The sequence below is a fragment of the Catharus ustulatus genome, chromosome 1, assembly GCF_009819885.2.
Source record: "Catharus ustulatus isolate bCatUst1 chromosome 1, bCatUst1.pri.v2, whole genome shotgun sequence".
Lineage (NCBI taxonomy): Eukaryota > Metazoa > Chordata > Aves > Passeriformes > Turdidae > Catharus > Catharus ustulatus.
The window spans coordinates 64723211-64740018 of NC_046221.1; the positions used below are offsets into that span (position 1 = coordinate 64723211).

Below are 16808 nucleotides of genomic sequence, written 5' to 3' on the forward strand. Positions count from 1 at the left end.
GCAACAAGGAAGTTGGATAACCTACAACAGTGAAGAGGGACTTATGTCAGTCATTGCTTGGCTATGGAGGAGTGCTCAGAACCCAACCAACTCTGATAAGAAAAACAGACAAGAGACCTTAGGAATCACTGATCCATACTTGTATGTTCCAGTTGTACTTATTTAACTTCTCAACCTGCAAGGACCATAATATCCCTGAACAAAATAATTCAATATAACTATAAACAAACATTTTTGGCTTAAATTAATTTAAAAGAAATATTTAAACAGTTTATGGAATTTAATTAAAGCAGTTGTTAAATTAAAGTTCAGTTTGTTTAAACACACTAGAAAAAGCAATGGTCCTATGCTATTTTTAAGTATTTTCTTGTTCTCCATCTCTGATACAAACTCCTTACAATCCAGATTTAATCTAAGCTTTCCTAATGCCTGGGCTCATCTTTAAAGTCTTGGGATTCCTAGGAGACAAAGTACCAGAAACAAGGTTAAGGTATTGGATAAGGCACAGCTGCCTTTGAACTACCAATGTTCTCAGCTCTCCTTTCAAGCTTTAAGGATGGGTTATACAGGATGACAGAGAGCAATGGCCTTGTAGAACAGCTCAATAAGGAGCGGTCCAGAAGCAGAGCTGTTCATCTGTGGGCATGGAGAGCTGTTCTAACTGAAGATGGATGCTTTATTTCCATATCTGTCTCAGAGTTCTTGGACAGTTAACTGAGATATACAGATAAAAGCAAAATAATTGTTACTGCTGGTGTAGCTCAAGTTCACCAACCCCAGCTAATAATATTCCTTTTTCCCCCCCTCACCTGCAGGGATATCCTGGAAAACAGCCCTACTTGTGAGTATGCAGCTAGGAAACAGTAAGAGTTTTTCCAAAATATAATCATTTTCCTCCGATTGTTCATCAGGTTTTGTTGCACTATTATTATTACAGCACTGTACTATTAATTCCTGTGTGGCATCCAGTGCATTACTCAAAGGTAAAGTGAAATCACTTATCTAATAAGAGGTTCTGCAAATAGACTCAACTTGGATTTCAGGTTCCAGTTCAGAGTCTTGCCTGTCTCTTAAAAGCATACACCAAGAGACATGCTACAACTCTAACAAATCAGTCTGTAATAGCTACCAGCCATGCTCACCTTTTTTATAGCAATATATATTTTTTCTCAGAAATGCAAACTAAATCCCTGTGCAGTTGAATAAATGACAGTTGGGCTAATGGTTCAGTATTGTCCACATCACTGCTAGATAAGTGTCCTTATAAAAAAGCAAAGCAAACCAAAGGAAAAACAACAACACAGTCCAAATTTACTGTGGGTCAGTAACAAACCTCTAATTACACAACTTCAGATCTCAATGCTGAGAATAAAGTAACCTTGTTAAAACATACTTCCAGCTTCTCATTGTCATTCAAGTCAAAGTAAGAAAAAAATATTCTTATGGAAAAGGTTTGCCTCTTCCTCTTACAAACATACCAAAATCAGAAACCAAGAAGAAAAGCACAACAAATTAGAACTGGGTAAGTAAAAAAAAAAAAAATCTCAAACAGTGATACAATGATTTTCCAACTCTATTTCAAACCTCAAATCCTCAGGACAGTAGGCAAAGGCTAACAGAAGAGCACCAAGGCCGCAAACAGGTGCACATCTCTGTCAGGAAAAACAAAGGTGGGAAAGGAACATGTAGCATCACCACAAAGTTACTTAAAGCATATTTTGAGAAGACAAAATAAAGCTGCTCCCTCTCTCCATCCTGCTACCTGCCATCTGCCCATGAGGCCACAAAGCAAAGCCATATCTTTGGCAAGGGGTGAAGCTGGTAGCAGCTGTGTCACCACAACAGCTCCAGCAGGGAGCAGGGGAAAGAGAAAGAAATGGGGCAACTCTGTATTCTCTTCACATGGAAATATTGCACCAAGCAGTGATTCCCAGCTGGAAACCTCGTTATGTAAGCAACATCATTTAGGTCATTAGAACAAGTCAGCTACAGCCCATTCTCCTCAATCCAAACATACTCCCTGACCATTTTCTTAGAATATGACAATGTCATCTTAGCATGTGGTTTCTGAGCAATAGTCACAAGAAATTCAAGATCAGCTCACTGCATCTCAACCACAGCACCAGTAAAGAATCACAACAACAGAGTGCGCAATACCTGGGTTGTTCTCATTAAATGTCCTTCCTACAATAATTGTAATATGTTAAATAGCATTTCACAACAGCTTAACTTAAAAATTTTGCAACAAGCATGCTTAATTGGTGTCTTTTGTGAAATACAAATGGAAACCACAAAACCAAGAGCATGCACTGCTTGATGTAAAAACTGTGAACTGTTGACTTAAAAAAACATGTTGCTCAAGAGATATTTTGACACTGCATTATGCCATTAACACTGAAAACCAATGTATTTTAAATACGAAGCAAGTAATATCTTTCCTCATGAGAGGAAGCCAAGAGGGACTTGGGGGTGCTATGGGATGAAATACTGAACTTCAGCCATCAATGTGCACTCACAGCTCAGGCAGCTGATTGCATTCTGGGCTGCACCCAAAGCAGCATGGCCGGCAGGGTGAGGGAGGGGAGTCCGCTCCTCTGCTCTGCTGAGACCCCACTTGAAGCACAGCATCCAGCTCTGGGGTTCCAGTACAGGAAGGACAGGACCTGCTGGAGCGAGTTCAGAGGAAGCAACAAAGATGATCAGAGGTCTGGAGCACCTCTCCTGTGAGGAAAGGCTGAGAGAGTTGGGGTTCAGCCTGGAGAGAAGGCGGCTTCAAGGAGGATTTTCAGTACATAATGAGGGCTTATAGGAAAGATGGGGTAGACTCTGTAATAGGACCTGTTGTAATAGGACACAGGGTAATGGTTCTAAAGACCTTGTGTAAAGAGGTGGTGGATGATCCATCCCTGGAAACATTCAAGGCCATGCTGGACAGGACTCTGATCTAGTTTAAGATACTCTGTTCATTGCAGGGGGTCAGACAAGGTGACCTTTAAAGGTCCCTTCCAACCCAGACTATTCTGTGATTCTGTGATAGTGAATCCTACGAAGTTACCATGTTCTGAAGCTCCAGGTTTACCATACATTGAATTTATTTTAGTTCAGGGCTAATTAGAAGCAACTCTGAGCCACACAGGGAAGGCCAAAACAAAGCCTGAGCAAAACACATTTGACCTGTTTTCTATAATGCTTGAGTATATATGTGTTACATTCATGTATACATAAATAGTCAAATTCACAGGTTAAAATCACAATTGCAAGCTTAAGGACCAAAAGAAGCCACATAAATTTCATATGTATAAAAACAAATGAACCATAGCTTCCACTTCTTGTATAAAGGTTCATCCATTCCAAAAATCCTGCCATTTTTGATCTTTCCCTTTGAACAGGTTGAATGTCTTTTCTGGTTCAGTCCAGCACAGTTCATTTACAGTAATTTCACGATTATAAGCCGCACCATTTTGACTAAAATTTTGGTCCGAACCCAAAGTGCGGCTTATAATCAGGTGCGGCTTATATATGGACAAAGAACAAAAAGTTCCTGTTTTAGTTTGGAGGACAGGTGTCTGCTGAGAAAGGCAGGAACTTCTCTTTGAAATGTAGAATGTAAACCCCCTCCCTCCAAATTATTATCATTTGGAAATCAAGGGGCTTTCAGGCAAAAATATGGGAATTAGGAATAACAGTTCTTTTCTAGGGAAATCAAAATAGAAATACAGTACTACAAAGGAACAAACTCCAAACCCTGACAAAGTCAGAGTACAACCTGACACCCCGTCAGGCAGGGTGTTGGTAGCAGTCCCATTAAATGGTGGCTGCATCCTCCTGCAGTGACAGATGTGATTCAGTTGGAGCAGTGCTCCTGTAGAAGGTGCAGTTTCCCTCTGGAGGTCCAGTGGTGATGTGGAGAAATCCGGTTTTCCTCTGGAGTCCAGTGGAGAAAGGGGCTACCTTAGTGTCCCAAAACCTCTGTTTTTATCTTGGTAAGAAATGTTGGGCTCTTCCCCCTGGTTGGAGCAACTTTCAATGGGATGCAGTAATTTTATCAGTCACACAGTGGGACTCAATGGGCCATTAGCAGAAAATGACTCGCTGGAGGAAGGATGGGTTGTGAAAAGATAAAGAACAATGCCCTGCCTGGTTTCAATGGATGGCCCATTAGCAGAATATCTGCCATTGAGATAAGGATCACTGTCCCCACCCTCAACAGATGGTGATAGAACAGATAGCTTTTATCACACTCGGTATTGTAACATGCGGCTTATAATCAGATGCGGCTTATATATGGACAAAAAAACAAAAAGTTGCTGAAACCCAGAAGTGCGGCTTATACTCAGTGCGGCTTATAATCGTGAAATTACTGTAACTAAGCTAGCAAATGTGTCCAATACTGGCTGAACAAGAGAGCGCTTTCTAATAGCAAGAAAAACAATATGAAAAGAATAAATAGTTGAAAGAAGTATTTCAAGGTCAGATATTATATATTAAACAGGCAGTATCTAAGAGCAATCTGAAATAAAAATTCCATTTCCTGCAGCTTTCCTTGTATAAGAAGCTTTACAATCTGAATTCAGGATTCTAATTAACCATTGTATTCTTCTCTGAAAGGATGTGAAAGAAAAGTCTTCATTGTATTTAGGATACAACCATTTTTACATTTTTTCCATCTCTAAATAACATTTTTCACTCATCTTCATTTTTGGAGTTGCAGGTATCAATTTGACAGCTCCACAAAGTAAATGTTCCTATTTAATAACTGGTATAAGGAAAAGCATACAAACTAGACAGCTATTATGGAAATAGACTACATTAAAAAAGGAAGAGACAAAATAAAAACTGGAGTCATACGAGTATTTAGGAAAAAAAAAATCCATGCTAAAATGGATTGAGATAATCACAGATTGCTTCTACAATGAGTTTTGCTATATTTTAGACAATTTTATTTAACATTGTACTTTTGTTAAAAAAAAGCCTCTGCCTATTCACTACTGAGTTTCCCTTGAGGTTATGCTAATAAAATATAATAAACCCAAGCAAAACAATAGGTTTTTTACTACTTGGAGTAAACACATATAAAATTTCTTTGTGAGTATTTGTGTTATGTTGGTAGCTGGAGGCACTTACAAGCATCAGTTTCCATTGTACGTGGAGCTGCAAAACCAATACATGAAAAAACGTTGACTGTTAAAAGTAGTTACCAGACATTATCTGTTCAGAAAGTTTCAAATTCAAACACATATTTGGAATGAAACAATTCTGTGGTCAACTGTGTCTTGGTGCTGTCCTGTGTTTCTGCCTTTTTTTTTCATTGAAAGCCAAAACAAAAAAAATTTGCAAGTAAAAAAAAGAAATCTGGAAAAAAAGCTAAATTCAAAAGGAACAGTTGTCAATGCTCATGTCCCTCCCAAGAGTGGTGCACCAAGGGTCAAGTCAGTAGCTGAGGTGTACAGTGCCAAACGTGAAATGCTGTACTGCACTGGTAGTATCCCAACTTGCTTGACTAAAAGTGCCACAATAAAACCTCAGCATAGCATCAATCTTTGCAGAGGCACATTAAACAGACACAGAAATTACAGTGGAACTCAGTGTAAAAACCAAGAGCTTTGTTGAATACAGACAAAAGAGAAAAATCTCCAACATTATTTTTGCTCTTTGTGGGTTAGCATCTAACAACCACAAGAAAAATGTTTTCAGAAGTATGAGAGAAAATGCTTTTGGCACTCAAGCTCACCTGAACAAGCAAGCATTCTCTGTTTTAGGACAAACACCCATAAAGTATTAGTAGATAATCTTTTGAACCAAAACAAATAAAATCATACTTGTCAGTAAGGACAAGTTTAGATCATGTTGATTTTTGCATTAGTCTTGCTACAGCAAGTTTCTGCACGTTTTCCTATGCTCCCTCCCTAGGAAAAGTCAGGCCTGCTAGGACAACAGCCAACATGCAGCTAATTAGATAAATAGCCAAAGCTACCAGCCACCTGCTTCCAGCACTCAAAGCATTAACCTTTTCTGCTCAATTCATCTGTCTGAAATGGTAAAACAAAACACCTGTTAAGATAGGAGGACACCTAATATGTGAAACACTGATTCTGTAAAGCTCATATAACCCATCCAAAAAACAGCTAACAATTTGTATTACTGAATCACTCTTCCATCATTCTACTGTATTTCATACATTCTGGTCTACTAGTTAAAAGCTCAAAAGAGCAAGGGCAGAAAGGAAAACAAACAAAACCAATAAAACATTCATTCTTTTTCACCTCTTATGACCATACTTTCTGCACACAGAAAAACCAAATCAAGCAGAGCTCTGTCCTCATCCTGTGCCACATCATTTCAATGGACATCAATTAATACTATGTCGTCTCCCAGTAATGCTATTGCTTATTTGAGGCAAATCTAAAATCTCTTTGTACCTCCTGCACTTTTTAGTGCTGGAGCAAGTAATTTGGTTTCCTCTCAATACGAGAAAGAAACTGTAAGTTCCCCAACAGATGGGAGGTGAATGTCACATGGCAGAAGCAGCAAGAATTCCAACTGCACATCCCCAAATTAATTGCAACACAAAGTTCAGTTCAGTAGTCCATTATTGGGAACAGTCTGCTTAGATAAGTCATAAATATTGTTCCAAGGACAAGAAAATATACACAGCCTACTGTTTGAAGTAATAAAAAACACACTACAGTGTCTCAGCCTGCTGCTGTTTCCAGCAGTTGTCCGCTATCTCACCACTGTTTGAATCACAAGTTCCTCAGGAACTGTCACCAGCTTTACTTTGGCACACTCCGTGGGGGCATTTTCCCCCTGAAGGCATGCTGACTTGCAAACTGTTAATATTCTGATTCCATTCACATTCCTTAAATTCACATACACAGTGGTGGATTTTATTCTTTTGCACACTACAACCCTAACTAGACTTTTAAAGTCTTTATTTAGGAGCCTATTTTTTGAACAGTGAACAGAAAACCCTCCAGTCCAGTGAGGACAAACTAGAGGTTAAGGTGCTAATCTGAAGTGTGAGTTAAATCAAGGAAGGACCTTGATCATGAGAAATCATTGTCCCCATCCATTAAAAGAGGCAAGACATTTCAAAGAGATTTCAACATGTTTTTTATGCACATGCCCATACAGGAAACCAAGCACAGTTTTGCTAGAATGTCTCCAATCCCTCAAAAAGCCTCTTCTTTAAAGCTCTTGATTAAGCAACAAAACAAACCTGAAGCTTCTGGCCCAAAACAGTGCCTCCATCTTATGACAGTTTCTGCTGTACCTTTCTATCCCTGATCTGGGCAAAGAGGGGGCCACCAGCACTAAGAGCCCAAGAGAACACCTCATCCCCAAGGCAAGCCTATGGCAGAACAGCATAAGAAATATTAGGAAAGCCCAATACATATTTTTGCTAATTTTATTAACTCTGTCCAGAGAGGTTTCCTAAAATTATGCATTTTGACCAAGTCTGAGTAGGGGGAACAACTGTTTTGGATTTTAACTAAAGGTCACATCAGCAATGCAGTCTGAAGAGAATTAGATATCTTTTTCAGTGTTGCTCAGTTTCTTAAAACAGGTTTCAGATGGTTATACATGCCTGCCAGTTCTGGTTCTAAAATGCTGAAAAAAGACCAAGTGACAGGATACAAGGCAATGGCATGAAGCTGTGTTAGGAGAGGCTTAGGATGGATATCAGTAAAAGGCTCTTCACCCAGAGGGTGATTGAGCACTGGAACAGGCAGCCCAGGGAAGTGGTCACACCACCAAGACTGACAGAGCTCAAGAAAGATTTGGACAACACCCTCAGGCCCATGGATGACTCTCTGGCATGTCCTGTGCAAGGCCAGGACTTGATGATCCTTATGGGTCCATTCCAGCTCTGGATAATTCTACAATTCTATGATACCTGTGTCCTCACTTTGGTTGACAAGGAGAAAGGTGAAAGCATTACTCCATGAACTACCAGGAGAGCTACACTTTTTTAATCAGAACTCTTCCTTGTTTACCCGTATCACTGAAATGTAATGGTTGATTGCATTTGTGTGCAAAGGAAAGTGTATCTTGTATGTTTAGCAATGAACTTAACTGATTTTCAATGTCTGTAAACACTGCCTGTGAAGCACCAGTGTTCCTGGAGCCTACACAGCTGGGGACCTTTAACTACAGCCTCATCAAAAAGTTCAAATACAGATATACGAAATTATGAAATAGAGTTGGCCTCTCATGTCCTGGCCATATTTCATCTCTAAAATTGAGATCAAATGTACATTTGTCCCTAATGCTCTGGCTCAAGACATATAGGGTATCTAAAAAACCAATTAGCCCACTAAAGTGTCTGAGGATTAATCAGCACTGTACTAACCCCTCAAAGCATCAGTATCATGTAGTATTTAAAGCAGTCCAAAAGGTGTTCCTATCAGAACAGATTTCTAGAATCACATTTAGAAATTGATTTGAACAGGTTCTGTTCTTGTACTTTCTTTTATGCCTTTTAAAATATTAAACTAAAGTGCACACAAGTTTATAACCCAGGCTTTGCAAATCTCTGCAAAATGTGGCCATGTAACACATCCAATCACAAGCAGTCCATAATCTTTTTATCTTCTAAATACTATGCAATGGAAAGCACTCAGTTCTATATGGTGTGCTTTTTCTCTATGTTTTATAGCATCACATCAACCAGCTTTCAATATTCTCCTATGGCAGACATGAGTGCAAGAAAATGAACACACTCAAATGCAGTTAAAAAACTTCCATTAACAAAAATAATTTAAATCACAGAATTCTTCACCAACAGCTATGCCTTCCATTAGCTTAAGACACTAAAAACACAGCTGACAATATTCAGTAAGTATAAAAAGAAGAAAAAAGAAAAGTAGATTGGTAAGGTTTTAAATAAAGACTTCAGTTTAATACCATTTTTTGTTTTAAGCCTATAAAATCCTTCTGCAGCATTTGAAAGCCATAGAGCATTTGGAGTCAGCTATGCTCCTTGGCAAAGAGTCACCAAAGATGCAACTGTGAAACTGGTACTGCTTAAGCTGAGAAATGTTAACTAGTAGAATGAACACTAAAAAAAACCCAATTGTTTTATAATATGGATGGGCACAGCTGTACAAAAAAACACTCTCTAATGCTAAAGTAGAAAAACCTTCTGGAAATTTTTGCCAGGAAAAAGAGAAATACTCAGTGTTTTCAACTAATTAATTTGTATACATTACATCAAAGATTAGAGCACTTCCTAAAGAAAATATCATTTCTTTACAAAACAGAATGAGCTCCAAAATTATTTTTTAAATTAGTTTTGGTTAATGGTGTGTGATTGCTGAGATCTTAATAGATGTACATCTGTAAACATGTAAATATTGTGCCTATATCTATTCCAATCAAGGTTTTGATAAAGCAACTTCAGCAGTCACCTAAGCTCCTCAGGTTGTTCTTAGAAAAGAATTGTGATTTTAAATTCTAGCTAATTGACTTACAGCCTCCACTCAAAACCAAGTAACTCCTATTGTCTGGGGAAGGAGTCCCCAGTCCTCTCACTATGAATGTGGCATAAATCTTGAATACAAGCACTTTGTCAATCTGTGTGTGAGCCTTTCATCCTGGCAAAAGGCAAGGTTTTCACCAACATTATCTAGACTAGTTTAGCGAGTCTGAGCAAGGAATATTATTGGCAACAGTCTTGGGGGTGGGGGATAGAAATCAAGTGTCAAACTTTCTGCCACCCAACGAAATTTGTTTTGCAGGTATTTTTACTTTAGAGCATTCAGGCCTCCCTCAGATTTCTTCAATACAAGTGGAGAACAACCTAAAATTCTCAGTACTGCCCTGTTACCTTAAGTACTCGGGAAACCGAAAACAAAAACCAAAAGTCACAGCAAACACAATTTCTGTAAAATGCAACAAACAGCCAGGCTATGACAATCAGCTCAGAAACTTACACCTGGTGGAAGTGATCTTCTTATGCTAACAGGATGTATAAAATAAAGAGCTTTGAGATACTTATGTTTCCTCTCCTGGAAGTACATCACAGCTTAGATTGTATTGCATAAACAGCATAAACGACTCTGAATCACAGTCTACTTCCACACTGGAAATATATTAGGAGCAGCAGAAGGATTAATGCTAAAGTGTTAAAGAAAGTGATAACCCTGCATAGTGTGCAACTTTTCATTCTGCTCTATTTGCAAAATGCCTCATATAAACTACATTCATAAATGTTGGGAGAAAAGAAACAACAACAAAAAACCCTCTTTCGGGGTTATTTTCATTTGCAAAGATTTCAAGCAGCAGACAGTTATTCTTATCTCTGAACAAGCTTTTGTATTTCTTAAAGAATAACCTCCTCCTGTACTTAACATCAACACAATTGCATTTGGTGAACAGAAATCCTGTAGCATCCAAAGGCAGTCATTCCTTTTTAGTCTTCAATTTAATCCACTGAGAGCTTTAAACAGCTTGCAAGGTCTACAGTCACATTCCTCTTAAACTAACATTTCCACAAATTTTACAGTTTTTGGTGCTTCTTCTAGCATGAAAGTGAGATCCCACACACAGTGTTTATTCACGAATTGGTGAAAACTGAAGCAAGGGCAGAACTGGAAGCCACACGGTTCTACTTCAGTGCTAAAAGCCATCACATCTCTGTCACAACTCATAGCTATCAGAAAGAAAAGGGTTGAACACACACTGGAGCGTGCCTTAAAGTGAATGTAGCAACAAATACATCAGAGAATATATGTTAATGCTATTGTTAATTATATATAGTAACAAAGATGATTATTTATAGTGGTTATTCTGTACCACAAGACAAGCCATGAACACTTCAACAGCATAACCACATCTTTCCTCACAGACAACATCATTTTGGCTGTTTTGATAAGAAAGACACCAACTTCCCATCCATAATACTTCAACCAGCAGGAGAACTCCTTAAGGAAAAGCCAAAGTCCCCAAACACATGAGTAACTTATACCAGCAGTCAGAAAAGGAAAAAGCCTGCTAGCTAAAAACACTCAAGAGTCTCTGAATTTTCAGAGGTCATCAGGAAACTGGGTTACATATCTGAGATGTAACAGTCAAGAAAAGAGTATCAGAACACACAGTAATTAATGGAGCATGAAACTGAAGAGCAAATTAACTTTATTTTAAAGGAAGCAAGCTCCTCTAGCACATACTCTTGGGCTTAATTCTCTTCATCAGTCTTGCCAGATTTACCGTGGTTTACACAAGTTAAGGTTAGTAACTTACTTCTTGAATGTTTATTCTTGCTATTACTAACAGCTAAGTTATAAGAAAGCTACTTTTGACTAAAAAAAAATCAAAACAGAAAATATTACCTAATATTCTGCAAATGAGAAAAAACAAAAAAAAAACCCCCACAAACAAAATAAGCACAGGTACATAAATGAACCACCAAAAAACTACCCAACATCCCCCAAAACAAGTAAATAGTGACATCTCTCTGTAAGAACTTTAATAATATTTTACTTAGTTTTTATTATTTATACTGTTTATAAAACACATACACATATATACAGTTAACTCATCCAAGCTGGTCACACTGACAGGTGATCAGGACCAAAAAAAGATATTACACTGAAACATTATCAGCGAAAAAAAAGATGTAACTGAGTTTTAAATAAACAGAGTATTTTTAAAGTATTATTTAATTTTAAATTCTAAGCTTCAAAAAATGGAGCTCCATTAGTAGTTTCCAAAAGCTGCTAATTTCCTGGAATGCCCAGCAACTACTCTACTAAAGTACAAGAGGTAGATCCATCACTAATAAAAAACACAAGCCTTAATAATTATTTTTTTAAACTCCACCCACTTAATTATAGTGAGATTTACTGCTATTGCCTAACTCAGCCTCAATCTTATTTTAAGATTAATTAATGGAGACTAAAATCTGCCCAGGAAACACTCTCAATTCCCATCCATAAGCTCATGTCTTTAAACAACTCTTTGCCTCCCATACCATTACTCTGGTGCAGCAAGTTCAAAATTATTGATACTGAAGAACAGGAGACTATTCCTAAGAGCTATAGGGAAAAAACCAAAAGATCATAAAGATTACACTGTCAGTCATCTTGCATCAGCTGTATACATATCTGCTAAGGTTCAGAGTGTCTGGGAGTGTTTTTGTTCCTGTTTTAGAAGAAAATCAAACTAAAAAAGGTTGAACCTACAGGACTTGATGGGCTCTGGCACATCCTTTGGCCCATGTAATTATGAGGGGTCAGCTTTTCAGTCATTCCTTAACCCCCAGTGTGAACACACTACCACTGGTTTGAAATAGTGCATTTTCAAGTCATATATGCAAACAATGTACAAACATTTGCAGTGGACAGAGAATAAATAAATAAATACTTTTCTCACATAACATGTATAATACTATGTAACATTTTCAGACTGGTTTTTTTTTTAAAGAATTTTACAGGGCTGAGTATTAATTTTTCTACTCCAAGCATGTTTGCTTTGACAACACACACAGTACATGTTTATTTTGTTACTCAATTGAGAAAAACAAAGATCTCCATAGTTACCAACAAGCTGCTGTGACAGGATATAATGGTAGCTCATTTTGTATCACCCAAACTTCATGCATTGGAGTTTTGCTGTAATAAATTAAGAACTATTTGGGAGAAGTTGTGCTCTTTAGAGACACAATGTATTTCCCCTGTGTTTAATGCACCTTATGAAAAATCAGAAACAACTATAGAAAATGTCAATCTCCATGGCTGGGAACTGCCAGGATCTGAGATTGAAGAATGAATGATGCATGCTACAGGAAAACACAAGTATAGATGTAAGGATAAAAAAGAATAAATCCAGGCTATAAGTAAAATCAGGTTCACGAACAGAGGAGTAAGAGAAACATGTTCTTCAAAGAAATATTTTTGGGCATTTGCTTTCAGTTAGGCCCTCTTTCTTAATCAACTCTATTCTCCTGGCTGGGACACACACCACACCACATCATTTCTGGCACAGGATTAGTAAAGCAGAAGGATGGCCACAACTGAACTGGAAACTATCTTGTCATCAGTTCTGTTGGCCAACATACACTAACTGTTGGAAGTTTTCTGGGAATAGTTTGCCTGGTTTTTTTTGGTTTTTTGTTTTTTTGGTTTTTTTTTTGGCAACAGAGATGAAAAGGCATAAGCCATTCTGGTCACCAAGTGCAACACCAGTAGCCAGAAAGCAAAGCACTCCCAGAGATGGAAGAAATTTCTGTTGTGTCACCTAGAGCAGGCAAGTGGCTTCTGTTCCAGGTTACAGCCCTGAGAGCCTGTTAGTAACTCCAGCATTTCAAGGAGTAACTTATATCCAGCTTCTCTCTCCTCTTTCCCTTCATGAGAACAATGCGTTTCTAACCAAAATGCATTTTAACAGCCAGTCCATCCCCAGTGCACCACACTAAACAAATGACTGCACAGATAGCCAAACTTGTTTACTAAAGATAAAATCCACAAGACAGATACCACAGTATTTCTTTATACTGGGCAGTGACAGCTGTATGTGTATAGGTTTTCTAGTTATTCTGATCACAACTACACTTCTGCAGAAACTGGAGGCAAAAGTCACTACCATGTCATTTTGTTTGACGTCAATGGAATGGTACTGAGTAATAAAACACTTTCTTTACAAGACTTCAATTATAAGCTAATCAGCTAATCTTTCAAGAAAATGTAGAGTGAAATAGCAGGTTTTAAGTATACACCAGATGCCCTTTTCAAAGAGTCACAGAATTGGTAGGGTTGGAAGGGACTTCTGGACATCACCGTGTCCAATCCCCCTGCCAAGGCAGAGTAACCCAAAGCAGGTGACGCAGAGACACGTCCAGGTGGGTTTGGAATGTCTCCAGAGAGGGAGACTCCACTGGGCAGCCTGTTCAGTGCCCTGACACCCTCAGCATAAAGAAGTTCTTCCTCATGTTAAGGTACTTCTTGTCATTTAATTTATGGCCATTGCTGCACCGCACTGAAAAAAGATCCTAGTTAGGCCTTATTTAAGTAGATGAAAAACAAAACAACCTAACAATTCACACTTTAAAAACCCCATCCCAAACCAAAAGCACAGTCAACTCTACAGAAGATTATTACAACACTGTCTTGAAAAGTGATACAAAAGGTCCTATCTACATAGGTGAGCAGTTCTCCTAAGTAAGTGCAGTGATAATCACTTGCAAGTTATTACTATTTTAAAAAAAATCCACTCTACCTTACAAATCCATTCTATAGAATTCACCATTGTAACACTCAAACTCAGCACATTGCTTGTTCTAATACACAAAATTACTTCTAGATTGAAAACAAAGCTTTAAGACATGAAGTATTCATTGATAGTTAAGTATCTTCATAAGGAAACAACTTACTTGATTGAGTTTCTGAAGTGGTCCTCGGCAGGATTTTTTACTGTACAACTGTTCAGCAACCATAAATCTGCTTCATCAGAGTTGTCTACAAAACAGAAAGAAACAAACCTGTGTTAAGAATTATTTAACCTGTCAACTCCTAACATATCATATTAAAAAAAATACCAAACTGAGCCATTAATAATAAGTTGGTTATTTGCAATATTACTTTAAATTCAATTACATTCTTGGAAGGGTTTTTTTGTTGTTCTTTGTTTTGTGTTTCAGGAAAAAAGAGGCACATGAACATTTCCACTGTAATTTCTTTTTAATTTTTTTGCCAATGAGGAATAAATCGTTATCTCATTTACCAGCTCAGATGCCATTAGATTGCACATCATGGAAAACAAAGTTAAAAAGAATGGTCACAACTCCCAGAAATGCATACTCCCAGAAAGATGTTGCCTAGACAAAGGCAAAATTAAGTGGTCAACAAAAGCAGTTTTCACTACAAAAACAAAATCCCTGCTTCAGTTCCACTGTGAATTAATAGTACAAAAGAAACAAATCACAATTTATAAAATGTGAACCTCTACTAAAGAGAAAAATCAATGTAGCTGCTTTGGAAAGAAACATGCATATTTCTAGTTTTGATTATATCTTAGTTATGGTGGAATTATAGCTCAGCAGTTTTCAGATGAGATATTCATGCAACCAATATCTGCCTCCATTCAGATAAGGACACTATTTTTTCCAGGATCCAAACCTTTCTGTATTGTAGAGCCTATTGATATCTAAATTCATTAACAGAACTGAATCCCAGAATTATCTGCAGAAGCACATATATAAATTCTAATCCTGTAAAACATGGTCTATAGTGCAGAATTACTAGCACAATCATTATCCTTGTGAAGTTAGAGCTTCTTTCTTCAAACAGAAGAATAAAAATAATCTATCTCAAGTAGATCAGTGTTTTAGCATTCATCAGAATAGCTTGTATCAGTTTGGATAAGAAAATTCATGTCACTTGCTACTGTTCAGTATATTGAACATTGAAGTATTGACTGATGTATCTTTAAATAACTTAAGCCATTGAGCAATGAATACAGGTAAAACATGATTTTTAGGACGCCTTACTCAAACTGACATCCTGCTAAAGCAGGAGAAAGCCTGCCAAGATTTAGGCATATTTGTACACTCATCATGAATGCATCTATACAGGCATGGATATCCTTTTCCTCCATGTACACACACATGACAAAACGCTAAAACTGAAAAAGTTTTCTGTGTCATTGACATTTTCTTCAAAGAAATCATTATCTATAATAAACTATGGTTCACTTAACCTACAAAGCAGGTAAATTGAAAAAAATATATAAAATGCAACTAATGCTAAATAAGAGAAAACATTTGAGGGGGTTCTAATCATTGTTGACCAAGATTACACTATTAATTTGGCTAAAACACAACTTCCTTTCACAACAGGGAAAGACCACAAAGCAGTCATGAACACAACATTCAGACCTTTAGCTACTTTAAACAAAACAAATATCTGACCCTGTCAGGTTGGGAAAGAGCACTCAGTTTTTTAGCCTACATAGAAGTCAAAATAAAAATGGAACAAACAACCTCTCCTCCAAACCAGGCTGCATGAAAACTACATTTTTAGACTAATGAAAAGACTAATTTACTATTAGAAAGATAATCAGAGGTAAAAAAATTGATTAGGACTTATGTACAGAAAAGCAAAGAAACAGTTTCACTGTCAGAGTGATCTCTTGGCCTAGCCAGATGTACCAAGTATGAAAACAAACACATTTTAAAAGTAGTTTTCCAGTCACACTGCCAAAACCTTGTATTTCTTATTCTTTTCAGCAGCATAAAATGTTTATAAATTCAGTCCCACACCCATAACACACCCACCTGAGAATTAGCGGTGGGACACACAGATACACACATAAAAAAATAGCAAGAAGCCAACATTTAAGTGAGAAACTACATTTAACAGACATTTAACAGCTGCAGTGCAGTACATTCACCACTGTAAAGCACTACCATTTTCAAGAGATGTCTCTATTCAAAGAGAGGCCTTGAGACAGAGAACACCAGTCCTGGGCTTGGTTTCAGCTCCTCTTTGCACCCTGGTTTCCAGGTGTGCAGGAAGAGACAACGCTGTGACAATGCTTCTCCCCGAAAGCCAAAATCAAACCCTCTCTTCAAAACAGTCTTGCAAAAAGTAACACATTTAAGCCAATAGGATTAATTTCATACAACAGCTTGGTTTCCAGGTTATTAATATATTGACTCCTTGACTGAGGGACAACTGCAACACTTTATATATTTTACATACATATATAAAAGTCTCCCAAATACATGTAAATCCATCCCTTAACAGCCTCTGCAGAACAAACAATGAAAAGCAAAGGCTTTTTCAGAACAAAATCTCCTGAGCAGTTTT

General features: G+C 37.6%; 1 protein-coding gene across 3 annotated transcripts in view; it reads right to left on the bottom strand.

Annotated features, from left to right (window-relative positions):
- The window catches only part of CDKAL1 (CDK5 regulatory subunit associated protein 1 like 1), a 393288-nt gene that overhangs the window by 311122 nt on the left and 65358 nt on the right, over positions 1–16808 (bottom strand). For all 3 annotated transcript variants that reach the window (XM_033061554.2, XM_033061574.2, XM_033061564.2), the window contains exon 5: positions 14372–14456. In XM_033061554.2, the coding sequence (XP_032917445.1) occupies positions 14372–14456 (85 nt within the window). The remainder of the gene's footprint in view (positions 1–14371; positions 14457–16808) is intronic.